The 25,932-nt window shown below is 37.5% G+C and overlaps 5 protein-coding genes and 1 pseudogene across 5 annotated transcripts; all 6 read left to right on the top strand.

The window, feature by feature from the left end:
- Positions 1-773: 773 nt before the first annotated feature.
- Positions 774-5,648, top strand: LOC139092044 (UDP-glycosyltransferase UGT5-like; annotated as a pseudogene).
- A 775-nt stretch (positions 5,649-6,423) lies between these two features.
- LOC139092046 (UDP-glycosyltransferase UGT5-like) lies at positions 6,424-9,922 on the top strand. Its single transcript, XM_070642333.1, has 5 exons — positions 6,424-6,680; positions 7,492-7,676; positions 8,317-8,399; positions 8,571-9,216; positions 9,367-9,922. The coding sequence occupies exons 1-5, from the start codon at positions 6,437-6,439 to the stop codon at positions 9,757-9,759; spliced, it is 1,551 nt and encodes a 516-aa protein (XP_070498434.1). The 5' UTR covers positions 6,424-6,436; the 3' UTR covers positions 9,760-9,922.
- Positions 9,923-11,678: 1,756 nt separating this feature from the next.
- LOC139092045 (UDP-glycosyltransferase UGT5-like) lies at positions 11,679-13,289 on the top strand. Its single transcript, XM_070642331.1, has 3 exons — positions 11,679-11,916; positions 11,986-12,631; positions 12,791-13,289. The coding sequence occupies exons 1-3, from the start codon at positions 11,906-11,908 to the stop codon at positions 13,181-13,183; spliced, it is 1,050 nt and encodes a 349-aa protein (XP_070498432.1). The 5' UTR covers positions 11,679-11,905; the 3' UTR covers positions 13,184-13,289.
- A 1,796-nt stretch (positions 13,290-15,085) lies between these two features.
- On the top strand, positions 15,086-17,438 carry LOC139092047 (UDP-glycosyltransferase UGT5-like). The gene is made up of 4 exons (XM_070642334.1): positions 15,086-15,278; positions 15,918-16,000; positions 16,172-16,817; positions 16,968-17,438. Exons 1-4 carry the CDS (start codon positions 15,102-15,104, stop codon positions 17,358-17,360), a joined length of 1,299 nt encoding a protein of 432 aa, XP_070498435.1. The 5' UTR covers positions 15,086-15,101; the 3' UTR covers positions 17,361-17,438.
- Positions 17,439-19,768: 2,330 nt separating this feature from the next.
- LOC139092061 (UDP-glycosyltransferase UGT5-like) lies at positions 19,769-22,395 on the top strand. Its single transcript, XM_070642347.1, has 4 exons — positions 19,769-19,920; positions 20,014-20,096; positions 20,637-21,282; positions 21,994-22,395. The coding sequence occupies exons 1-4, from the start codon at positions 19,783-19,785 to the stop codon at positions 22,393-22,395; spliced, it is 1,269 nt and encodes a 422-aa protein (XP_070498448.1). The 5' UTR covers positions 19,769-19,782.
- A 165-nt stretch (positions 22,396-22,560) lies between these two features.
- On the top strand, positions 22,561-25,896 carry LOC139092043 (UDP-glycosyltransferase UGT5-like). The gene is made up of 3 exons (XM_070642330.1): positions 22,561-22,801; positions 22,884-23,163; positions 24,838-25,896. Exons 1-3 carry the CDS (start codon positions 22,561-22,563, stop codon positions 25,886-25,888), a joined length of 1,572 nt encoding a protein of 523 aa, XP_070498431.1. The 3' UTR covers positions 25,889-25,896.
- Positions 25,897-25,932: the final 36 nt, after the last annotated feature.

Genomic DNA, 25,932 nt, shown 5'->3' with positions numbered 1-25,932 from the left:
CATCCCTTGATCATACATTTATCACGATCTGTAAAGTTACAAATGACCTTCAATACATAAACACATATATTAATATCTATAATTATAGTTTACAATACTACATAGCTGTATTTTACTCAGCTGATTCCCACAATCATCAAGTTTTTATTATAAAGCATGATTTAAATGCTTTATTTGTATTTGTCTCATCACACTTAAGTGTATAGACAGAGTTGGTGTCTATTGATTGTCTATTGAAGGCGACAATCTCATGCAGGCATTCCATTTTGAAAGATACCTAAATTTGGATTTATTATAGCAAATAAATAGGCCTAGGTTTTGCCTTAGCCCAGGCACCTGGATGTCCCCGGATACACCCATATTCACAGGGTTAAAATGGATCATCCTCACTTTTTTTTGGAGAAAATTCGTCATTTTGCTGGATTTTTGATGAAAAATGGAATTTTGAGCCCTAAAAATTTTGCGAAGGGTGGAAAGGGATTAGGAGGGACAACCCCTTCTTGATACAGCTATGGTCACTTTATATATAACTAGGCAGGCTCAATATACAGTTATACAGCAGCTCCCAAGATACCTTCCAAAAGACACTTATCTCCCAACTCTGGTATCAATAAACAAAACAAATTACAGCACTTGATTCTAAAGCCTACATACATGCGAATCATCATCACAACACGCTTTAATGCTGACATAATCTCAATTAACTTATCAACAAATACAAATGAAAGTGAAATTCCTGATTTTTTTGTACACAGTATTCAATAGAACGTCGTTCGATCATGAAGCTTCTCTCGTTACTGGCTTTATTTTATTCCTGCTTAAGTCTGACCGATGGACTTAAAATATTAGGCGTCCTGCCATTTCCAAGTAGATCACATTGGATGATTGGACATGAAATTATAAAATCATTAGTTGATGCTGGACATGAAGCTACTGTTCTTACAGCATATCCATCGAAAACTCCAATTAGAAATTATGAGGAAATTGACATTTCTGAGATAGTAAGGACGTTTGAGAAAGGTGAGTGGAACTTGCTATAGACATCATTAAAATATCAAAATAATCGTTCCTTCCTTTAATCATCAGAACAGAATGTTGATCCTTTTGCACTTAGAAAGCTGCCATTAATCGCTGGAATTCCATTTCTTCATTTTATGGGAAGTAAATTCGCAACAGCAGTGTTTGAGAATCAAAATGTCGTAGAATTATTGAAAAGGAAGGAAAAGTACGATATTTGCTTTTTGGAAACATTCCATGCAAATGCTATTTCGGTGAGTAGTTAGTGACAAAATTCATAATTTGGAATAGAATTGAATGGAATTTGAATTGATTTGAGTTTGTCCCTTGAATGGCATTGTTCCCTATAAAACAGTCGTTACTGTGTAATCAGGACACTTCCACGTCTTGCTGTGTTATCAGGGCACTTATATGTCTTGCTATAAAGCGGAGACGTAGCTGTGTCCTAGAAAATACGTTCCTCGTTTCCTCGTGTCTGTTTCTTTAGTTAAGTCATAAGTATCTGTAACTTACAATTGAAGTGATGAAATGGAAGAAACAAAAGAAATTGAGTCCAATTCCGGTTACTCATTTCTTTTACACAGCACTCATGTACATGCTCATGTGTTTCATGCTCATCACTTAGTTTGGGTTCACATAGTCCAAAAAGATGGAGTCCAATTCCAGAATCCAATTTCCTATGACCAGCACACATATGCTGCTCATAGCATTTGTGATTGATGCCCAGCACTTAGCACATGATCCACTTATTCTTAACTAGAACTGCCAACTAGGTAAAGAGCCTCAAAATTAGACTTTTGACCTTTAACATTAACAACACATGCCTTTTGGCACGTTAATATAGCCAACGTTATACCATTTAAGCCACTAATGACATTTACACCAGCTGTTATCCCTCATTTAGGTAGAAATAAAATTTCAAATTTTTTCAAAATATCATGACAGACAGAATTTGGGTTCAAATCAATTTACGTGCCTTAAATGGAACATCTGATTAGATGAAGAATTTCAAACAAATTTATGATAAAGAAGAGCGACTCTTTGTTGTAGTTTTGTCAAGGCGCTGCTGCAAATGGAATTTTCCTCATTTTCGATTTCAAGAAGGTCACAGACCAAGAAATCGAGATGTCTTTATGCCATGAGGTTTATTTATGCTCAGGAGGGGCAAGTAAATATTGTCTTGGCTCCAAGTACAATGAATACTTTTACTTAATTCCTTGGCTTGGGCACACAGTGGCCCATTACCGCGTTTAGAAAACGTCTGTAGAAAGCTACGACTGTAGTTGTTTTTCGATAACTTCTGCCAGTTCGGGATATTGAGAACTCTAGCGTCATTATCAACACATCTAATCCAGCAACTTTTCGGTCTTCCTCTCGATTTTGTCGTCTACTCTATATACTGGGGCATCTTGTGGTTGCATTCACATGTCCTTTGTGGGACTTGCCATCCATGACATGTATCGTGGAAAAGCTGATAGAGTTTCGTAATTTTGAAATATTCGCCAACTAATTTAGCAATTTTAATCAAAAATTACAACCCACGAGACCAACGTCTCTAAAAATGAATAGTCACCCTATCAAAAATGATGAAAATTGATAAAAAGTTTTGAAATTGTGTCTGAAAAGATAAATAAGTTTATCACACATTTTTTGTCGTAGATTCAAAAAAATCATTGTTATTTTCATTTATGTTGGTTATACGCTAGCCATATCTGGGTCAAATTCAATATTACGCCACTGATATCAGTAAAACTTAACACACATAAAAATCAGTAGACTTTAAGTTTTCGTACCGAAATGAAGCTAGTCAATTTTTTAATATTATTTTCTACCGCATTGTTCTACAATGTTTGTGGACTTAAAATCTTAGCAGTCATACCAGTCGGCAGTAAACATTGGCTTAAGGTCATGAAATTGTTAAATCATTAGTTGTAGGCTGGTCATGAGGCTACAGTGCTGTCACCTTATCCACTTAAGGAGAAAATTAGGAATTATGAAGAAATTGATATTTCGGATATTGTGAAACATTTTGAAAAAGTAAGTCGTGACTAGTTGTGGGGACGTTCGTAAATTACGTAACGCACGTATACAGGAAGGTTCCAAAATAGGAAGCAGAAAAGCCTCAAAAAGTCAATTTTCCACGTTACGTTAGAATTAGTGAACGGTCACTTAGTTCCAGGTCTCGAAGTGGACTTTGACATTTGTATGGAGTCGAGTCAAATCAAGCCGACTCATCCATACAAAATCCGAGTCTACTTCGACCTCTCCTTAGTTCCACAAACTCAATTCTAATTTAAAATTTCCCCATCAGATAAAAAATTCAATCCATTCAAGATGGCAAAATTACCGAAAATTCTTGGATTCCATTTCTTCATAATATTGGCAATGAAGTGACCCAAGTGCTTTGAAAATGAAAATGTTCGAAATTTTCTTAAACACGGAGAAAAGTTTGACTTTGCTAACTACTTTAATGCTGTTTCTGTGATTTTGGTTTGTTAATTAAAGCAGTGGTGGGCAACCTGTTACTGGTACATTAGAGTGGCCCAAGAATTTTTAGAAATGTCTGAATTGATCACATGCCACTACTGATCCACTGAATACATGTGCAGTTATGAACGAATTATAAGAGAGGGTATTGTGGGTTTTGTGGAAGATTCACAGTGGAAGAAGATTGTCAGTCTCATCCAAATTTCTTTGCTCTTCATTAGACAAGCTTTAATGGGCAACCTTCCTTGTGACACAGCTCTAGACATTTATTCGGCTGTCCAATTCAAATCTGAGTACTTTTATGCAAAGTTGGCAATCGACTGTGTTCGACCATTGCTTGTCTTCTTCAATTAGCTGTCATTGGCCGCCGGCTTGATACAATAGCAGGTGTCAACGGTCAATTGACTGCTGTTGGAAGATGATATTCGGCGGGCTTTTGACGGTTCTGACAGTCAATTACCAACTCTGCTTTTAAAAAATCGTTTTTTTGAAAAATTTTGTGAAACCTAGGTTGGCCACTGAGCTAGACCTAAAAATTTGCAAGTTCCAGTTCAATTTAGCACAAAAGTATTTGTTACAACCATCCCGAGTAGAACAGTTCAGCAATTTGTCGACCGTACGTCATATTGTAAACTTGACCTTTATAACCCTCTAAATACACTCCTGACAAGACTAGAATAGACGTAAGGTTGACTAATCGCATCTAGTTCCACTCGAACATTAAACCTTAATCATCAACATATCTTATCATTACTTCCTTATAGGGAATATTTGATCACTTTGATTGCATCTACATCCCATACACAAGTTCATCAGTATTACAATGGGCTGATGTTATGACTTCTAAGTATGATTCTCAAATTTGGTTCCTTTAAACCTTAAAAATTCACATTTACTATTCAATCTTTCCCAACAGCTTATCACCATCATCATATGTCGTCACTCCAATCCTCCCATTAGCCGGTAAATTGAACTTTGCCGGACGATTTTGGAACACACTTTACATCCAGATAGAAAATCTTCTTTACTACTCTTACCATAAGCCAAGTCAACGAAAGCTGTACAATAAATATTTCCCAAATGCTAAACGAAGCTACGACGAGATGATCAATGGAGTTCCTTTAATATTTTTGAGTAGCCACAACAGTGTGACTGGTGGTCGACCATACTTACCAAATATGATTGAAATCGGTGGAATTCACATTCCTAAAAAGAAGGAATTGCCAAAAGACATTCAAGAATTTTTGGATTCAGCTACTGATGGTGCTGTTGTGTTCACAATGGGATCTATTGTCAAGGCACAAGAGTTTCCAGAGCACATTCGTGTAGCATTTACAAGAGCATTTGGAAAGATTAAGCAGAAGGTTTTGTGGAAGTACGAAAATGAGACATTGCCAAATAAGCCTGATAACTTGATGATCAGTCCATGGATTCCACAACGTGATATTCTTGCACATCCAAATGTCAAGTTGTTCATCAGTCATGGAGGATATTTAGGAACAACGGAAGCAACTAAGGAGGGTGTTCCAATATTAGGAATGCCGATGTATGGAGATCAAGGAGTAAGTATTGATCAGAACTCGAATTCGACCAGGATTTTGGATGTTAGGAAGTCGACTCAAGTCAACTTGACTCCATTTCTGAGTGAACTTCAAGCTCTGATTTTGACGGCTATGCTCCTTATACTCAATAATAACGAACATTCCTTTCAATTCCAGCGAAACATAGCCGAAATTGCACACCAAGAACGTGGACTGCTACTTGACATCGATGACATTACTGAAGAAACAATCCTCAATTCACTGACTGAACTTCTCAATAATCCAAAATACAAAAAGAATGCAGAAGAAGTAGCAAAAGATTCAACGATCGAGTTATGACACCACAACAGGAAGTTGTCTATTGGACAGAATATGTAGCAAGACATAAAGGTGCACCATTCTTGAGAGCAGCTGGATGTGACTTGAGTGCAATTGAATTTTATTCACTTGATGTTTATGGATTGATGCTTGCTATTCTATTGTGGGTTTCTATATTAAAATTAAGATTTTGAAATTGATTTTTAGGAAGTTGACTGGAAAGTCTGGAAAGAAACAGAAGACAAATTGATGAATTAGTACTATAGAAAGTAATAGCCAAGCTGTTTGGCCAATAAAAATAGATTTTGATTTTTTTAAATAAATTAAATAAATTATTCATTAATTCAAATACAATATCAATTTTATGATGCTTATTTGTCAAACCCGAGTAGCACAAACCGGGCAATCGATCAAATATCCACCTCCAGGTCAGTGTGACTCTGACTTGGTGCCATATTCGATTGTCTTCTTCTATCTGCAGCCAACGTACTTTGGATGACTACCGATTTGCTGATATTCGACGGGCGGACTTCGGCTCTGTTCGATTTATATTCGGCTTAGATAGGCTGTTCATAAAGTCAGCTAAGCCTGGTAATTGGCACAGTCAGCGATCATTTTTAGACGCCGGTAAGGGAGTCGAACTCAAACACTCATAATATAGTGATACAGTTTGGTCTGTTGTATCAATATCACGGCCACAGCAGCCTTACTCTCGCTCTGCCAGATTTGACTCTACATAGCTCGATACTTGAGATTTCACTTTGCCCTGTAACCACAGTTCCATAATTTACAGTTCTGATAAGCAAATTAACTGTGCATTATGATTATTCTCCTATCGGTCAAGTGTCACTTTGCACTAAATTCTTATCTCATTCTCATACCCAAAGCACGTTTACGAGAAATTAAATAACATCTATACAACATATATGTATATGATATGATCCCACCCATACATCCACAACTCAAAGATAATTAAACTCACACAATGATGCTCTGCTTCATATTACCTAACCATTCTCACGAGACCTTCAAAAAAAGCATTCTCTCAGTCACAAACAAATCATCGCACAGAAATGAACTTTGTGAATTTTTTCATTCTGCTGCTTTGCTCGCTGTTCATTAAAGCTGATGGACTTAAAATTTTAGGCGTTTTACCGGTCGCTAGTAAATCACATTGGGTGATTGGACATGAAGTTATTAAATCATTAGTCGATGCTGGACATGAAGCTACAGTTCTTACACCGTTCCCGCTCAAGGATAAAATTAGGAATTATGAAGAAATTGACATTTCGGAAATGACAAAATTTTTTGATTTTGGTGAGAAATTAAGTTGATTATTTTGGGCACCTAGCTTAGTAAGCATGATAAGTGGTTGGTGGAATACACAGCATTTTGTGGATATTTCGTGCTGAAAAAGATGAGAATCATTAATAAGTTCTCATGTGTAGATGACTTAGTGAATATTGACCTTGAAATATGTTTCATACATTATGTGGAATGACTTTTGATTTTTATTTATCGGTAATTGATTGTATCGTTTTGGAAGTGCTACCTTGTTGTTTTAGGCCGGTGTAACTGCGTGATGGTGTCAGATTTGAACTGAATCTGGCATTAAGTTAGGTTCAAGTCGGCATTGAACCAGGATTTTTGGATTGACTATAAGAGTTTGTTTTGTCTTACTTGCTGCCTTTTTGAAGACGATAGATTTCCAACTCTGCACATTGCATGTCCCAGGATATATCAAATACAATGTATCTAACCACAATCTGCATGTCCAACCCAGCGAAAAAGAACCGAAATTCAACTTTGACTTTTCCCTGGAATTGAACCCAGGTCGTTAGGATTGGTAGGCCGGCACTCTAACCACTACACCACTGCTGCTTATTCACTGCCCTTGACTGATCAACCAATTAGTGCTTTTCATGATTAATAGGAATGGGTGGCCTGTATTACCGGGTTTGCTTATAGCAAAATAGCACTGCGATCATCGATCTGTTGTAATATCCCCTATGCATCTACTTTACAAGAAGCACTCTACACATATCATCTAAAAACCAACCATCAGATTCATCATCTAAATCCCCATTCTAACAACAAAACCTAATTTTTCATTTATTCTTTGAAACAGAGAAGAAGATGGACATGTTCAAGATATCCAAATATCCGAAATTTTTCTCAATTCCACTAATTCAAATCAGAGGATATCAAATTGCTGAACAAGTGTTGCAAATAGAAGCTGTTCAAAATCTCATGAAGAGGAAGGAAAAATATGATATTTGCTTTTTGGAAGTGTTTAATCTTCATGCACTGACTGTAAGTTGGATTTTAATTGTAAGTTGGCTTTAAAGCAGTGATTGGCATCCTGTGAGCCGCGGCGTACAAGTGCGCCCCCAAAAAATGCCATGAACCCCATTTCATGTGCGGTAACGGTCGAGGTTTACTATCAAGGTGCCTACTGATGCTTTAAGGCTTAGTAATGTTGAAGTAACTACTCAAATTATCCATATGTTTGCCAATTACAATCCCGAACAGCACAATGTGCTCGTTAAGGCATCGCTTGTTCACCGTAGTAACGGTAAGCGATGCTGCCTTGACGGTACCGTTACATCTGATTTTGTTAAATTTTTACATCAAAAAAAGCAATTTGTCCCGTTGTGCTGCTCGGGATAGTGACTAAAATAATTTTTTAAAAGCCTGGATTAACACTCATGATAAAAAAATTGATATCAACTGTTATGTTTCCAAATTTGGCAAATTAATTGATTAGTTGTCAATGTTTTCAAATGTCACTTCATGTTAGTTAGATAAGGAAGTATACATACATGAGCAATGACTCTGCCTTTTAATGCAGTGTCTAGATCAGCAGATCTGGGCAACCTGTGTGCCGCCAAAAATTCTTGGATATGCCATATACCCTATGCCGTGTTGCTAATTTTACCAATTATATTTTAAGGGACTATTTGACCACTTCGACTGCATCTACATACCATACACAAGTTCAACGGTTCCACAATGGGCAGATTTCCTAACATCAAAGTAAGTATCCTGATCGGCACAAGTTATTTATGGAAGTCAGATGTCAGCAACAAGTTCCGTTGACATGAAAATTGCCATTGCTATATGACATGCACTTAACATCCATGAATATTTTGTGCCGATCGGATTTTTCACAAAATAATCTAAAACTAACAATACTTCCATTTTAAGTCAATCACCAACATCATACGTCTCACTTCCATTCCTTCCATATTCCGGCAAAATGAATTTTGGTGAGCGATTCTGGAACACTCTTTATGCCTTGCTGGAAAAAACAGCCGTCCACGTTCTTGCCCTACCAAAGCACAATCAAATTTACAAAAAATATTTCCCAAATGCCAAAAAGTCAATGCACGAGATGATCACATGTCCAGCATTCCTATTCTCAAGTAGTCATGTTAGTGTCACTGGTGGTCAGCCATCATTGCCTAATACAGCTGAAATTGGTGGAATTCACATTAAGAAGAGCAAGCCATTACCAAAGGATATCCAAGATTATTTAGATAATGCAATCGATGGCGCCGTTGTATTCACAATGGGATCTATAGTCAAAGCTAAGAACTTCCCAGAAGATATTCGTGAAGCTTTTGTTCGAGCTTTTGAACGAATTAAGCAGAAAGTCTTGTGGAAATATGAGAATGAGACTTTGCCTAACAAGCCAGACAATGTGATGATCAGTCCATGGATCCCACAACGTGACATCATGACACATCCAAATGTGAAGTTGTTTATTAGTCATGGAGGATATTTGGGTAGTACGGAAGCTGTTTCTGAGGGTATTCCAATTCTTGGACTTCCTATGTATGGTGATCAAGGGGTAAGTCTGATAAGGTTGAATTTGGGTTCGTCCACAGCTGTGTCCAAGGCATGCAGCCTTTGATGGACTATACAATTTAGCCCCAAATGCATACTTGCAGTTCTTGGCTTAGCTGATTATTGAATACTAACTTTCCAAATCTCTATCCAGCGTAACTTAGCTGACGCAATTGCTCAAGAAAGAGGCCTAGCACTCAACGTCCATGAAGCTACTGAGGAAGACATCTTCAATGCCTTAACTGAAATCCTCAACAATCCAAAATACAAAAGAAATGCAGAGGAAGTAGCAAAAAGGTTCAACGATCGAGTTATGACACCACACCAGCAAATCGTCTATTGGACAGAATATGTAGCAAGACATAAAGGTGCATCGTTCCTGAAATCAGCTGGATGTGACTTAAATGCAATTGAGTTTCATCTACTTGATGTTTATGGATTGATGCTTCTCATCCTACTTGTAGCTTTTTACATCCAAATTAAGATTCTGAAGTTGATTTTTAAGAAGCTGACTGGAAAGTCTGGAAAGAAACAGAAAACAAATTGAGGATGGTCAGGAACGACCTTCAACTTTGTTATTGGAAACAAAGCTGGGATATTTAAGTATATTTCATGATTTTTGTATAGACTTTTTTTTACATTGGCGTGTCTAAAATTAAACATCAATTAATAAATATGTAATAAAAAACTCCAAATTGGGGACAGTTTAATTATCATGTTTAATGACTTGAGGCAATGTGTAAGGAGATCGTTGACTTAACACAAAGAATTGACGTCTTGACGTCTTGACCTTCGTAAAAAAATCTAACACCACCCTTCTCTCTAGAAGCGTTACAAAATTAGTAAATGATTCCAAGACTGTAAAGATGCTCCTGAGAAGTAGGCAATTAGCTTTTTAGTATCATATCAAAGTGACAACTATTGATTGACTACAAGGTCCTAGTCAATGTGTAGTCAGGAAGTAATAACGGCGTAATCAAAGTGTGGTCAGAGCGTATTTAAGGTGTAGTCAGGGCATAGTTAGGGCGAAGTTAAGACGTAGTTAGGGCGTAGTTAAAGTGTAGTTAGGCGTAGTCAAGGCGTAGTGAGAGCGTAATGAGGGCGTAGTCAAGGCGCAGTTAGAGCGTAGTCAAGATGAAGTTAGAGCATAGTCAGGACAAAGTCAACGTGTAAATAAGGTGTAGTTAAAGCGCAGCCAGAGTGTATTCAGGGCGTATTCAAAAGCGTAATCAGGGTGTAGTCAAGGCTCAGTTAGGATGTAGTCAAGTGTTAGTCAAGGCGTAGTTAAAGCGTAGTAAGAATATTGTCAGTGAGTAATTTAGAGCGCAGTCAGTGGGTAGTTAGGGTAAGATTAGGTGGTAGTTAAGGCGTAATTAAGCCGCCGTAATTAAGCGTAATTAAGGCGAAGTTAGAGCGTAGTTAAGGCGTAGTTAGTGCGTAGTCAAAATGTAGTCTAAATGCAGTCAGAGTGTAATCAGGGCGTAGTCAAACCGTAGTTAGGGCGCATTCATAGCGTAGTCAGGGCGTACCTAGGTTGAAGTCTTGATGTATTCTAGGCGTAGTCAGAGCTTAGTCAAATCGAAAATTGAACGTAGTCAGGCCGAAGTTAAAGCGTAGTCAGGGCGTAGTTATGGTGTAATCAAGGCGTAGTTGAAGCTTAGTCAGAGCATAGCCAGAGTGTAATTAGAGCGCATTAAAGGCATAGTCAGGGCATAATCAGTGTGCAGTCTGGACGTATTCAAGGTATAGTAAGAGACGGAATTAATGGGCAGAAGGTGTTTTCCATTTTTTTTTAACCAAAACCTTGCAAAAATTCCTAGAAAACTGACAAATTTATTCCAAAATGGAAGTAAGATTGACCCTCAAACACCTATCCCTTCTTTGAATTTGTACCAGAAATTAAAACAAAAAATTAAAGTTAAAGGGATACAAAACAATTTATCGTCTATCCGTAACAAACAAACAACTGCTTGAAACATTTTCAAACTAATAAATGTAAATTACTCAACAGATATTACATATATAAATGAATTGTTAGCTGAATATTCATACATCAGTTCTTATTTACAACTAGCAGAGTCAAGATGACTATTAGAATTCTATTCAGCTTAATAGCTTTCTCAATCATTACATTGTCGACTGGCTTGCGAATATTTGCTGTTCTCTCGTTCGGCAGTCACTCACATTTTACATTAGGAAATTCAATTTTAGAGGCATTACATGATGCAAATCATGAGATTACTGTCGTTACACCGTATTTGAAGAAGATTCCAAAGGAGAATTTTAGGGAGATTAGCACAGCTGATACATTAGAGAATTTTAAAAATGGTAAGGATTGAACTTGTGTGGTGATAAAGTTAAGTGTAGCAAGTAGGACAGTGCGGAGCATCGCTACGTAGTCCACTTTGAGAATTTTGAAAAGTTAACGGTGTTTTTTAAATGGCTTAATTATAGTACAAATGGTTTTGTTATTATGAATTACATTAAAAGCTGTACAAACTGGCGAAATTTCAGCTCATTTGGATAAGTTTAAGTATATTTTTTATCCGAAATTCCAAAAATAAAGAGCCGTCTCTAAACTTTTGCACGCTACTGTATATCTTATCATTACTTCCTTATAGGGAATATTTGATCACTTTGATTGCATCTACATCCCATACACAAGTTCATCAGTATTACAATGGGCTGATGTTATGACTTCTAAGTATGATTCTCAAATTTGGTTCCTTTAAACCTTAAAAATTCACATTTACTATTCAATCTTCTCCAACAGCTTATCACCATCATCATATGTCGTCACTCCAATCCTTCCATTAGCCGGTAAATTGAACTTTGCCGGTCGATTTTGGAACACACTTTACATCCAGATAGAAAATCTTCTTTACTACTCTTACCATAAGCCAAGTCAACGAAAGCTGTACAATAAATATTTCCCAAATGCTAAACGAAGCTACGACGAGATGATCAATGGAGTTCCTTTAATATTTTTGAGTAGCCACAACAGTGTGACTGGTGGTCGACCATACTTACCAAATATGATTGAAATCGGTGGAATTCACATTCCTAAAAAGAAGGAATTGCCAAAAGACATTCAAGAATTTTTGGATTCAGCTACTGATGGTGCTGTTGTGTTCACAATGGGATCTATTGTCAAGGCACAAGAGTTTCCAGAGCACATTCGTGTAGCATTTACAAGAGCATTTGGAAAAATTAAGCAGAAGGTTTTGTGGAAGTACGAAAATGAGACATTGCCAAATAAGCCTGATAACTTGATGATCAGTCCATGGATTCCACAACGTGATATTCTTGCACATCCAAATGTCAAGTTGTTCATCAGTCATGGAGGGTATTTAGGAACAACGGAAGCAACTAAGGAGGGTGTTCCAATATTGGGAATGCCTATGTACGGAGATCAAGGAGTAAGTATTGATCAGAACTTAAATTCGACTCGGATTTTGGATGTTAAAGTCGACTCAAGTCAACTTGACTCCATACAAAGTCTGAGTGAACTTCAAGCTCTGATATTGACGGCTATGCTCCTTATACTCAATAATAACGACCATTCCTTTCAATTCTAGCGAAACATAGCCGAAATTGCACACCAAGAACGTGGACTGTTGCTTGACATCGACGACATCACTGAAGAAACAATCCTCAATTCACTGACTGAACTTCTCAATAATCCAAAATACAAAAAGAATGCAGAAGAAGTAGCACAAAGATTCAACGATCGAGTTATGACACCACAACAGGAAGTTGTCTATTGGACAGAATATGTAGCAAGACATAAAGGTGCACCATTCTTGAGAGCAGCTGGATGTGACTTGAGTGCAATTGAATTTTATTCACTTGATGTTTATGGATTGATGCTTGCTATTCTACTTGTGGGTTTCTATATTAAAATTAAGATTTTGAAATTGATTTTTAGGAAGTTGACTGGAAAGTCTGGAAAGAAACAGAAGACAAATTGATGAATTAGTACTATAGAAAGTAATAGCCAAGCTGTTTGGCCAATAAAAATAGATTTTGATTTTTTTAAATAAATTAAATAAATTATTCATTAATTCAAATACAATATCAATTTTATGATGCTTATTTGTCAAACCCGAGTAGCACAAACCGGGCAATCGATCAAATATCCACCTCCAGGTCAGTGTGACTCTGACTTGGTGCCATATTCGACTTTTTTTGTCTTCTTCTATCTGCAGCCAACGTCGACTTTGGATGACTACCGATGATTGCTGATATTCGACGGGCGGACTTCGGCTCTGTTCGATTTATATTCGGCTTAGATAGGCTGTTCATAAAGTCAGCTAAGCATTTGGTGCTGGTAATTGGCCTAGGACAGTCAGCGATAGAGACATTTTTAGACGCCGGTCTTTGAAGGGAGTCGAACTCAAACACTCATAATATAGTGATACAGTTTGGTCTGTTGTATCAATATCACGGCCACAGCAGCCTTACTCTCGCTCTGCCAGATTTGACTCTACATAGCTCGATACTTGAGATTTCACTTTGCCCTGTAACCACAGTTCCATAATTTACAGTTCTGATAAGCAAATTAACTGTGCATTATGATTATTCTCCTATCGGTCAAGTGTCACTTTGCACTAAATTCTTATCTCATTCTCATACCCAAAGCACGTTTACGAGAAATTAAATAACATCTATACAACATATATGTATATGATATGATCCCACCCATACATCCACAACTCAAAGATAATTAAACTCACACAATGATGCTCTGCTTCATATTACCTAACCATTCTCACGAGACCTTCAAAAAAAGCATTCTCTCAGTCACAAACAAATCATCGCACAGAAATGAACTTTGTGAATTTTTTCATTCTGCTGCTTTGCTCGCTGTTCATTAAAGCTGATGGACTTAAAATTTTAGGCGTTTTACCGGTCGCTAGTAAATCACATTGGGTGATTGGACATGAAGTTATTAAATCATTAGTCGATGCTGGACATGAAGCTACAGTTCTTACACCGTTCCCGCTCAAGGATAAAATTAGGAATTATGAAGAAATTGACATTTCGGAAATGACAAAATTTTTGATTTTGGTGAGAAATTAAGTTGATTATTTTGGGCACCTAGCTTAGTAAGCATGATAAGTGGTTGGTGGAATACACAGCATTTTGTGGATATTTCGTGCTGAAAAAGATGAGAATCATTAATAAGTTCTCATGTGTAGATGACTTAGTGAATATTGACCTTGAAATATGTTTCATACATTATGTGGAATGACTTTTGATTTTTATTTATCGGTAATTGATTGTATCGTTTTGGAAGTGCTACCTTGTTGTTTTAGGCCGGTGTAACTGCGTGATGGTGTCAGATTTGAACTGAATCTGGCATTAAGTTAGGTTCAAGTCGGCATTGAACCAGGATTTTTGGATTGACTATAAGAGTTTGTTTTGTCTTACTTGCTGCCTTTTTGAAGACGATAGATTTCCAACTCTGCACATTGCATGTCCCAGGATATATCAAATACAATGTATCTAACCACAATCTGCATGTCCAACCCAGCGAAAAAGAACCGAAATTCAACTTTGACTTTTCCCTGGAATTGAACCCAGGTCGTTAGGATTGGTAGGCCGGCACTCTAACCACTACACCACTGCTGCTTATTCACTGCCCTTGACTGATCAACCAATTAGTGCTTTTCATGATTAATAGGAATGGGTGGCCTGTATTACCGGGTTTGCTTATAGCAAAATAGCACTGCGATCATCGATCTGTTGTAATATCCCCTATGCATCTACTTTACAAGAAGCACTCTACACATATCATCTAAAAACCAACCATCAGATTCATCATCTAAATCCCCATTCTAACAACAAAACCTAATTTTTCATTTATTCTTTGAAACAGAGAAGAAGATGGACATGTTCAAGATATCCAAATATCCGAAATTTTTCTCAATTCCACTAATTCAAATCAGAGGATATCAAATTGCTGAACAAGTGTTGCAAATAGAAGCTGTTCAAAATCTCATGAAGAGGAAGGAAAAATATGATATTTGCTTTTTGGAAGTGTTTAATCTTCATGCATTGACTGTAAGTTGATTTTAATTGTAAGTTGGCTTTAAAGCAGTGATTGGCATCCTGTGAGCCGCGGCGTACAAGTGCGCCCCCAAAAATGCCATGAACCCCATTTCATGTGCGGTAACGGTCGAGGTTTACTATCAAGGTGCCTACTGATGCTTTAAGGCTTAGTAATGTTGAAGTAACTACTCAAATTATCCATATGTTTGCCAATTACAATCCCGAACAGCACAATGTGCTCGTTAAGGCATCGCTTGTTCACCGTAGTAACGGTAAGCGATGCTGCCTTGACGGTACCGTTACATCTGATTTTGTTAAATTTTTACATCAAAAAAAGCAATTTGTCCCGTTGTGCTGCTCGGGATAGTGACTAAAATAATTTTTTAAAAGCCTGGATTAACACTCATGATAAAAAAAATTGATATCAACTGTTATGTTTCCAAATTTGGCAAATTAATTGATTAGTTGTCAATGTTTTCAAATGTCACTTCATGTTAGTTAGATAAGGAAGTATACATACATGAGCAATGACTCTGCCTTTTAATGCAGTGTCTAGATCAGCAGATCTGGGCAACCTGTGTGCCGCCAAAAATTCTTGGATATGCCATATACCCTATGCCGTGTTGCTAATTTTACCAATTATATTTTAAGGGACTATTTGACCACTTCGACTGCACCTACATACCATACACAAGTTCAACGGTTCCACAATGGGCAGATTTCCTAACATCAAAGTAAGTATCCTGATCGGCACAAGTTATTTATGGAAGTCAGATGTCAGCAACAAGTTCCGTTGACATGAAAATTGCCATTGCTATATGACATGCACTTAACATCCATGAATATTTTGTGCCGATCGGATTTTTCACAAAATAATCTAAAACTAACAATACTTCCATTTTAAGTCAATCACCAACATCATACGTCTCACTTCCATTCCTTCCATATTCCGGCAAAATGAATTTTGGTGAGCGATTCTGGAACACTCTTTATGCCTTGCTGGAAAAAACAGCCGTCCACGTTCTTGCTCTACCAAAGCACAATCAAATTTACAAAAAATATTTCCCAAATGCCAAAAAGTCAATGCACGAGATGATCACATGTCCAGCATTCCTATTCTCAAGTAGTCATGTTAGTGTCACTGGTGGTCAGCCATCATTGCCTAATACAGCTGAAATTGGTGGAATTCACATTAAGAAGAGCAAGCCATTACCAAAGGATATTCAGGATTATTTAGACAATGCAATCGATGGCGCCGTTGTATTCACAATGGGATCTATAGTCAAAGCTAAGAACTTCCCAGAAGATATTCGTGAAGCTTTTGTTCGAGCTTTTGGACGAATTAAGCAGAAAGTCTTGTGGAAATATGAGAATGAGACGCTGCCTAACAAGCCAGACAATGTGATGATCAGTCCATGGATCCCACAACGTGACATCATGACACATCCAAATGTGAAGTTGTTTATTAGTCATGGAGGATATTTGGGTAGTACGGAAGCTGTTTCTGAGGGTATTCCAATTCTTGGACTTCCTATGTATGGTGATCAAGGGGTAAGTCTGATAAGGTTGAATTTGGGTTCGTCCACAGCTGTGTCCAAGGCATGCAGCCTTTGATGGACTATACAATTTAGCCCCAAATGCAGACTTGCAGTTCTTGGCTTAGCTGATTATTGAATACTAACTTTCCAAATCTCTATCCAGCGTAACTTAGCAGACGCAATTGCTCAAGAAAGAGGCCTAGCACTCAACGTCCATGAAGCTACCGAGGAAGACATCTTCAATGCCTTAACTGAAATTCTCAACAATCCAAAATACAAAAGAAATGCAGAGGAAGTAGCAAAAAGGTTCAACGATCGAGTTATGACACCACACCAGCAAATCGTCTATTGGACAGAATATGTAGCAAGACATAAAGGTGCATCGTTCCTGAAATCAGCTGGATGTGACTTAAATGCAATTGAATTTCATCTACTTGATGTTTATGGATTGATGCTTCTCATCCTACTTGTAGCTTTTTATATCCAAATTAAGATTCTGAAGTTGATTTTTAAGAAGCTGACTGGAAAGTCTGGAAAGAAACAGAAAACAAATTGAGGATGGTCAGGAACGACCTTCAACTTTGTTATTGAAACAAAGCTGGGATATTTAAGTATATTTCATGATTTTTGTATAGACTTTTTTACATTGGCGTGTCTAAAATTAAACATCAATTAATAAATATGTAATAAAAAACTCTAAATTGGGGACAGTTTAATTATCATGTTTAATGACTTGAGGCAATGTGTAAGGAGATCGTTGACTTAACACAAAGAATTGACGTCTTGACGTCTTGACCTTCGTAAAAAATCTAACACCACCCTCTCTCTAGAAGCGTTACAAAATTAGTAAATGATTCCAAGACTGTAAAGATACTCCTGAGAAGTAGGCAATTAGCTTTTTAGTATCATATCAAAGTTACAACTATTGATTGACTACAAGGTCCTAGTCAATGTGTAGTCAGGAAGTAATAACGGCGTAATCAAAGTGTGGTCAGAGCGTATTTAAGGTGTAGTCAGGCATAGTTAGGGCGAAGTTAAGACGTAGTTAGGGCGTAGTTAAAGTGTAGTTAGGCGTAGTCAAGGCGTAGTGAGAGCGTAATGAGGGCGTAGTCAAGGCGCAGTTAGAGCGTAGTCAAGATGAAGTTAGAGCATAGTCAGGACAAAGTCAACGTGTAAATAAGGTGTAGTTAAAGCGCAGCCAGAGTGTATTCAGGGCGTATTCAAAAGCGTAATCAGGGTGTAGTCAAGGCTCAGTTAGGATGTAGTCAAGTGTTAGTCAAGGCGTAGTTAAAGCGTAGTAAGAATATTGTCAGTGAGTAATTTAGAGCGCAGTCAGTGGGTAGTTAGGGTAAGATTAGGTGGTAGTTAAGGCGTAATTAAGCCGCCGTAATTAAGCGTAATTAAGGCGAAGTTAGAGCGTAGTTAAGGCGTAGTTAGTGCGTAGTCAAAATGTAGTCTAAATGCAGTCAGAGTGTAATCAGGGCGTAGTCAAACCGTAGTTAGGGCGCATTCATAGCGTAGTCAGGGCGTACCTAGGTTGAAGTCTTGATGTATTCTAGGCGTAGTCAGAGCGTAGTCAAATCGAAAATTGAACGTAGTCAGGCCGAAGTTAAAGCGTAGTCAGGGCGTAGTTATGGTGTAATCAAGGCGTAGTTGAAGCTTAGTCAGAGCATAGCCAGAGTGTAATTAGAGCGCATTAAAGGCATAGTCAGGGCATAATCAGTGTGCAGTCTGGACGTATTCAAGGTATAGTAAGAGACGGAATTAATGGGCAGAAGGTGTTTTCCATTTTTTTTTAACCAAAACCTTGCAAAAATTCCTAGAAAATTGACAAATTTATTCCAAAATGGAAGTAAGATTGACCCTCAAACACCTATCCCTTCTTTGAATTTGTACCAGAAATTAAAACAAAAAATTAAAGTTAAAGGGATACAAAACAATTTATCGTCTATCCGTAACAAACAAACAACCGCTTGACAACATTTTCAAACTAATAAATGTAAATTACTCAACAGATATTACATATATAAATGAATTGTTAGATGAATATTCATACATCAGTTCTTATTTACAACTAGCAGAGTCAAGATGACTATTAGAATTCTATTCAGCTTAATAGCTTTCTCAATCATTACATTGTCGACTGGCTTGCGAATATTTGCTGTTCTCTCGTTCGGCAGTCACTCACATTTTACATTAGGAAATTCAATTTTAGAGGCATTACATGATGCAAATCATGAGATTACTGTCGTTACACCGTATTTGAAGAAGATTCCAAAGGAGAATTTTAGGGAGATTAGCACAGCTGATACATTAGAGAATTTTAAAAATGGTAAGGATTGAACTTGTGTGGTGATAAAGTTAAGTGTAGCAAGTAGGACAGTGCGGAGCATCGCTACGTAGCTGTTTTGGCGGTACGACATGAATGTGATATCTGATGTGATGTGGTTTCTGATGTGATGTGGTACCTGGTGTGACGTGGTACCTGATGTGATGTAGCACCTGATGTGACATGGTTCCTGATGTGACATGGTTCCTGATGTGACATGGTTCCTGATGTGACATGGTTCCTGATGTGATGTGGTATCTGATGTGATGTAGTACCTGATGTGATGTGACACCATTAAGACCTTTTTTGCTCATTTTTTATGTGGGATAATTGGATAATTGGTTTTTAATGATCTTCATGATTTGTTGCTTCACTTCCGAACATCATCATGTGTCAGGCTTAAAAATGAGACGAAATAAGCCGTCACGTTGCCGTCTGAGCCACATCATATCTTACCAATAATTCGGCGATGGAGCGGTATCCTAGCTCATCTGGAATACATCTTAAGATGGACATAATCCCTTCCTGAGTCAGTTCCATGTCAGGGCATCATGAAGTTTGTCACATTATCCTTAAAATTTCCTTTCTTTTCCAAATTCCAGAGCAGCTCTTCGATGGTTTTGACTTCCGAAAAATGTCACCATTTGGCATGATGAAGTTCATCTACTCCATGGGCGATGTCACAGTTAAAACATACCTAAGTCATCCAAATGTCCAAAAGTTAATGAAGTCAGGAGAAGTGTTCGATATTTGTATTCTTGAAAACTTCAATACGGAAGCTATGATGGTATTGAATTCAATGTTAAGCTTTGATACATATTAACTTGTAAACAAGCTTTGATTGCAATATGAATCACTGATACTTGAAACTCAATTTCAGGGCCTGGTCGATACTTTCAATTGCACATTGATTACGTATACATCGTTTGTTGTTGTGACTTGGATTGACGATATGTCTGGAAAGTAAGAGATAAAAAGTTTTAATTTTTAGATGCAGAGTTGGCAGGGCTTGAATTGTCTCTGATGTAGCTCAGACTCTAATGGAGATGCCTCTGCTGTAGTCCAAATTACACTGGATGTGCATCTCTTGTGGTTCAGACTCTAGTGGACATGTCGCGGTTGCAGTTAAGATTCCAATGGAGGTGTCTCTGCTGTAGTCTAGGCTCCAGTAGAAGTGCATCTACTGTAGTATAGACTTCATTGGACGTGCTTCAACTGTAGGCCAGACTCCAATAGGCGTGCCTTTCCTGCAGTACAGACTGTAGTGGACGTGCCTTTTTTGAATCTTGAAGTCCGGACTCCAAAAGTCCTGCCAACTTTGGGTATAAAAGCGTTGTTCAAACTGTGTTGTGCCACGTCACACCTCGGTGTGGTAAGCTACAGCCGGAACCGCATACGTGATGCGATTCATAGTCAAAATTTGAAAGCATACTGGTGTGCCGCAGAACACAGTTTGAACAACACTGCTTTAAATGATACTCATTGAATTATTCCAAATTCCAGCATATCACCAGCATCATATGTCCCACATCCCTTTCTAGACTACAACGACAAAATGACGCTCCCAGAGCGACTCATCAATGCGATGACATTTAACATCGAGAAGGTCCTTTATCATTTCGTTCATCTTCCAAATCAACAAAAATTCTTCAAAAAGTATTTCCCAAATGCTCGAAGATCCTTGGATGAGATCAGATCAAGTTCAGCAGTTATATTCATGAATAATCATGTCAGTGCCTCATCACCTCGTCCATATTTGCCTCATATGATTGAAATTGGTGGAATTCATGTTCGACCTGCAAATCCACTGCCGAAGGATGTTCAAGAATATTTAGATTCAGCCACTGACGGTGCCATTGTATTTTCTATGGGATCAATCATCCAAGCATCAAAATGGCCTGAACAAAAGCGTGAAGCTTTTGTGAAAGCTTTTGGTAAATTAAAATTTAAAGTCTTGTGGAAGTATGAGAATGAGACATTGCCAAATAAGCCTGAAAATGTGATGATCAGTCCATGGATTCCGCAACGTGATGCTCTTGCACATCCAAATGTTAAGTTGTTTATCAGTCATGGAGGGAAGTTGGGAACAACAGAAGCTTTCTATCAAGGTGTTCCAGTGTTGGGGGTACCGGTTTATGGTGATCAGATGGTGAGTATCTGGGGTGGATCTGAGAGGGTTTGTAGTTCATGAGACGGCGTAAAATTCAGACACGTTTTTAGCTGAATTTAGCACTTGTTCATGCTTTCGACCGTATTTCAGGAATGATTTCAATTTTGACCGAATTTCGGGCAGTTTCTTACTTTGGCCCAATATTGGGCGTGTTCTCACTCCAGCCGAATTTCGGATATGTTTTCTCTTTCTACTGAATTTCGGATGTGTACTTATTATCAGCCAAACTTCGGTCATGTACTTGCTTTCGGTCAAATTTTAGGCGTGTTCACATCTTTGTCAGAATTTCGGTATTTTCTTCAATTTTGGCCGAATTTCGGTTGTTTTCTCATTTTCGGACGATATTCTGACATATTCTTATCTTCAGCCGAACTTCGGGTATTTTCTCAATTTCGGACACATGAAGTGTGTTTTCGATTTCGGACAAATTTTAGGCATGCTGCAACTTTCGGCCCAATTTCTGGTGACTTCTTACTTTCGTTCAAATTTCTGAGATGGTGTTTTCAGTAGAATTTCGGGCGTGTTCTCACTTTCGGCCAAATTTCAGGCGTGTTCTTGTTTTCGGCCGAATTTCGGACATCTGGTTTGACCTCCATGAATCACAACCATTCAGGAGGAAGGGTGGGGAAAGGTGCACTATTGCTTAATTAATAATCTAGATTCTCAAAAATGCCCAATTTAATCTTTCAGATGAACATGGCAAAATTCGAATCCCACGGCAACAGCATCCAAATTCTCTACGAAGACATCAACGAAAAAGTTCTATCCGAAGCACTAAATGAGATCCTCAATAACCCAAAATACATGGAAAATGCCAAAAAGTTTGCAGTTCGCTTTAAAGACCGTCCACTAACGCCTCGGCAGTCAGTTGTTTACTGGACGGAATTTACAGCCAGAAACAAGGACTTCAACTACCTAAAGTCAACAGCCAGTGATATGAATTTCATTCAATTGCACCTGATTGATGTTTATTTCGTCATATTTTCGGCTATTGCTGTTGTTCTTCTTCTTATTTACAAATGTGTAAAGTTCTTGCTGTCGTCCGTAAAATCATCTGTGGCTACATCTGTAAACATCAAAAAGAGTCAATAAAAAATGCCGGGTATGGCTGTATTTTTTGAAAACAATCTTGTTTTTATTCATGTCTGTGTTAGTGACTTGTCTATGTATTGGTGAAGTTGTCGATGTGATCGTGATCCATAAAATTCTAATAAATATTAAGCATGTAGCACAAACATTTTCAGTATATTAGAAATCATGAAGATCGTCGGATTGATTTTCGTTCTGTCGTCAATTTTTATCGGAATCGATGGACTTAAAATTTTAGCATTTCTTCCATTTGGAAGTAAATCACATTTTGCTATTGGACATTCAATTGCAAAGACATTGGCTGATGCTGGACATGAGGTGACTGCAGTTTCACCGTACCCGGTTAAGAAGCCAATTAAGAACTATAAAGACATTGGAACTGAGGATTATTTGAAGCATTTTTATAAAGGTAAGTGCTTATGTTGCGTCATTCTAGTTCCTCTATACAGCCATGCTTAACTTAATTATCATATTTTCATTCCCAAAACCAGATAATGCCGCAAACATGTTCAAATACGAGAACAGCGCGTCCATAGCTAAAATTATCGAGTTATTTGTCATTCATTGGATGGGATCGGACATTGTTGAGTTCTATTCACAACATCCAAAAGTGCTGGAATTATTAAATTCAGATGAAAAGTTTGATGTTTGCCTGGTTGAATTATTTAATTTTGATGCTGTATCACTTGGTGTTGCTGAACGTTTTGACTGTACTGTGATTTCTTATGTTACATATGCTGCTGTTAAATGGGTGGATGATATGACTGGAAAGTGAGTATTGGAACCTGAAAAAGGGTTAGTTTGTCAACAACTTAGGGGCCGTTCAGTTATTACGTAACGCCTCCGTTCTCAAAAGCAGTAAGGAATCGTCCCAAGATCGTTCACTTGTTATGTAACGTCTCTATCATCCTAATAGCGTTAGAAATGTTAATTTCCTCTTCCCCGTATCCATAAAGGCTTTAGGGACGCCACATAACTAGTGAACGTTCCCATGGCTTAACACAACTCGACATACCTAAGAGTTACTTCTAGCTAGACAAATTTTTATGAAGCTTTTGTCAAAGTTAGTTTAGAAATATCTTCTAGAATATTTCTACTACATATGAGTTAATTATACGTATTGGTAAAGTTAATAAGTGGCAGGTCAATTAAGTATTCATTAAAATCATGTTAAACATGTGACTAAGTCACGTTTTTGAAACTGTATTATGAATTAAGCGTTCACAAATGATGTGTTTAACACTAATTAGAGGAAAATTGATACCTGAACAGAACAAGTCTGTAAATTGATTTAAATTCCGATTAATTGATCTAATACCAGATCGGTGTGATTCTAGTATAGGGCAGAATACAAAATGAAATCGGCACCAAATCAGAAATCCTCCTGTCTTTTACCAAATTTTTGATCGATTAATCACATATTAATCATGTCATTTTGACAGTCTATACGAGTGTTGTCCAAGCATTTTTGATCCACTGCACACCTTTGTGATAGGCTGCGACCAAAATCACAAACACCATGTAGTTCATGGCAGAGCTCGAAGTCGACTCGAGTCGATCAGGAAAAAACCGAATCGACTCGAGACGACATGAAGTCGAGTACATTTGAGTCGATTTGAGTCGACTTTAACCACATCGACTTCGAGCTCTGATTTATGGTATTTTTAAAAAAAAATTGGTGGCACTCAGTTTGGCCAACACTAGTCTATGCAATTTATTTTGTAGAGATTATATGAATCGGAGATCGAGATAGATTTGGAACTGATCAGTTCCGAACTATTTTGGCAAATGAAGGTCTGATTCCGAAAACTTCTTCAATTGATTACTATATATAGTCATTTTATTTATTTGCGGATGGCATTCGATGCCAAAATGACCATTAATGCGGCATAAAGTAAGTGTAGTGACAGCTTAGTCTCAGGTCTACGAAAAATCCAAATTCGCATTATCATGGTGGTTTTATTTGGATTTTTCGCAATTTATCAAATGGGCCATTAAATTATTACGTAATTCTCTTAGGTGATGACGGAGGAGTGTTCCTCCAAAGAGTGGTTCTGATCGTTCTATAAATTGTAGGTCGGCTGATTGCAGAGTCGTCCTTCACCGGTTAAACAATTATTCAGCTTTGGATCTCAATGATCAGAATAGCTAAAGATTACTCTCCAAAACATGTGAACGACCCCAAAACTTGAAAATCAATTTCTTCATAAATTTCATAGAAGATTGAGTTGAATGACCTTTGAAATGAAGATGTACACATACATATTTATGTCTTTTTCGGCATCACATGGTTCTGTTAGATTTCCAGTTTATTTACTGTCCGTCTCAAGGTCGTTGTAGAATCAGACTAAGTTATCTAAATACTAATGCAATGAGCCATAACAGCAACATATTGACTTATTTTTTAAAAAATAACAATCTTATCAATTTCTTCTTTTATTTTAGCTTATCACCAACATCATATGTTCCAAAACCATATCTGGAATATACTGATAAGATGAATTTCAGGCAAAGACTATCCAACACAGTTTACACTCACATCGAAGACTTAATTTATGAATTTATCGTCAAATCTAATCAACGAAAGCTTTACAACAAATATTTCCCAAATGCCAAGTCTACATTTGATGAAATGTACAAGAAGTCGGCAATATTGTTCCTTAACACTCATGTTGCATACTCAACAGTCCGTCCATACTTACCAAATATGATTGAAATTGGTGGAATTCATGTCCAGCCAGCCAAACCACTGCCAAATGATATCCAAGAATATTTAGACTCAGCCACTGACGGTGCCATTGTATTTTCTATGGGATCACTAATCCAGTCATCAGAATGGCCAGAGGAGAAACGCGAAGCATTTGTCAGAGCTTTTGGGAAATTGAAGCAAAAAGTCATCTGGAAGTACGAAGCAGCAGTTCTTCCAAATAAGCCAGACAACGTCATGATCAGCCCTTGGGTACCACAACGTGACATTATGGCACATCCAAATGTGAAGCTGTTCATCACTCATGGTGGACTGTTAGGAACAACAGAAGCTTTAATTGAAGGAATTCCAGTCCTTGGACTGCCAATTTTTGGTGATCAAAAAATGAACATGGCTAAGGCTGTAAAACGTGAATATGGACAGCAAATTTACTTCCATGACATAACAGAAGAGAATCTCGATCGTGCCTTAAATGAGCTGATTAATAATCCAAAATATTACAAAAATGCCAAAATTATCTCAAAAAGATTCAACGACCGTCCAATGACACCACAAGAGTCAGTCGTGTACTGGACAGAATATGCTCATAGACATCAAGGTGCTGAACATTTGAGAGCAGCTAGTTTGGAGCTTAATACTATTGAATTTAGGAATCTGGATGTTTATGCTGTATTGCTGCTGATTGCTTTAGTTAATTTCTATATTGATTATTTGGTATTCAAGTGGATCCTCCGGAAAATTTTTGGAAAGTCAACAAAAGTTGAGGACAAGAAGAAGAAGAAGCAATAGAAATTTATAAAAAGTGCAGTAAATAAATTGAAATTTTTAAATTT

The sequence above is a fragment of the Chironomus tepperi genome, unplaced genomic scaffold (assembly GCF_022539635.2).
Source record: "Chironomus tepperi strain 1889 unplaced genomic scaffold, CSIRO-AGI_Ctep_v1 contig_286, whole genome shotgun sequence".
NCBI classification, from domain to species: Eukaryota; Metazoa; Arthropoda; class Insecta; order Diptera; family Chironomidae; genus Chironomus; species Chironomus tepperi.
This window is presented reverse-complemented; position numbering and strand designations above follow the sequence as displayed.

Excerpts from the sequence above, each read along its gene's own strand:
- LOC139092043 (XM_070642330.1), top strand. The coding sequence starts at position 22,561 with ATGAAGATCGTCGGATTGATTTTCGTTCTGTCGTCAATTTTTATCGGA. Across the intron at positions 22,802-22,883 it reads TTTGAAGCATTTTTATAAAG|ATAATGCCGCAAACATGTTC; the intron begins GTAAGTGCTTAT and ends TCCCAAAACCAG. Across the intron at positions 23,164-24,837 it reads GTGGATGATATGACTGGAAA|CTTATCACCAACATCATATG; the intron begins GTGAGTATTGGA and ends CTTTTATTTTAG.
- LOC139092061 (XM_070642347.1), top strand. The coding sequence starts at position 19,783 with ATGATGAAGTTCATCTACTCCATGGGCGATGTCACAGTTAAAACATAC. Across the intron at positions 20,097-20,636 it reads ATTGACGATATGTCTGGAAA|CATATCACCAGCATCATATG; the intron begins GTAAGAGATAAA and ends TCCAAATTCCAG. Across the intron at positions 21,283-21,993 it reads CGGTTTATGGTGATCAGATG|ATGAACATGGCAAAATTCGA; the intron begins GTGAGTATCTGG and ends TTAATCTTTCAG.
- LOC139092047 (XM_070642334.1), top strand. The coding sequence starts at position 15,102 with ATGGACATGTTCAAGATATCCAAATATCCGAAATTTTTCTCAATTCCA. Across the intron at positions 15,279-15,917 it reads TTAATCTTCATGCATTGACT|GGACTATTTGACCACTTCGA; the intron begins GTAAGTTGATTT and ends TTATATTTTAAG. Across the intron at positions 16,818-16,967 it reads CTATGTATGGTGATCAAGGG|CGTAACTTAGCAGACGCAAT; the intron begins GTAAGTCTGATA and ends ATCTCTATCCAG.
- LOC139092045 (XM_070642331.1), top strand. Across the intron at positions 12,632-12,790 it reads CTATGTACGGAGATCAAGGA|CGAAACATAGCCGAAATTGC; the intron begins GTAAGTATTGAT and ends TTTCAATTCTAG.
- LOC139092046 (XM_070642333.1), top strand. The coding sequence starts at position 6,437 with ATGAACTTTGTGAATTTTTTCATTCTGCTGCTTTGCTCGCTGTTCATT. Across the intron at positions 6,681-7,491 it reads GACAAAATTTTTTGATTTTG|AGAAGAAGATGGACATGTTC; the intron begins GTGAGAAATTAA and ends TCTTTGAAACAG. Across the intron at positions 7,677-8,316 it reads TTAATCTTCATGCACTGACT|GGACTATTTGACCACTTCGA; the intron begins GTAAGTTGGATT and ends TTATATTTTAAG.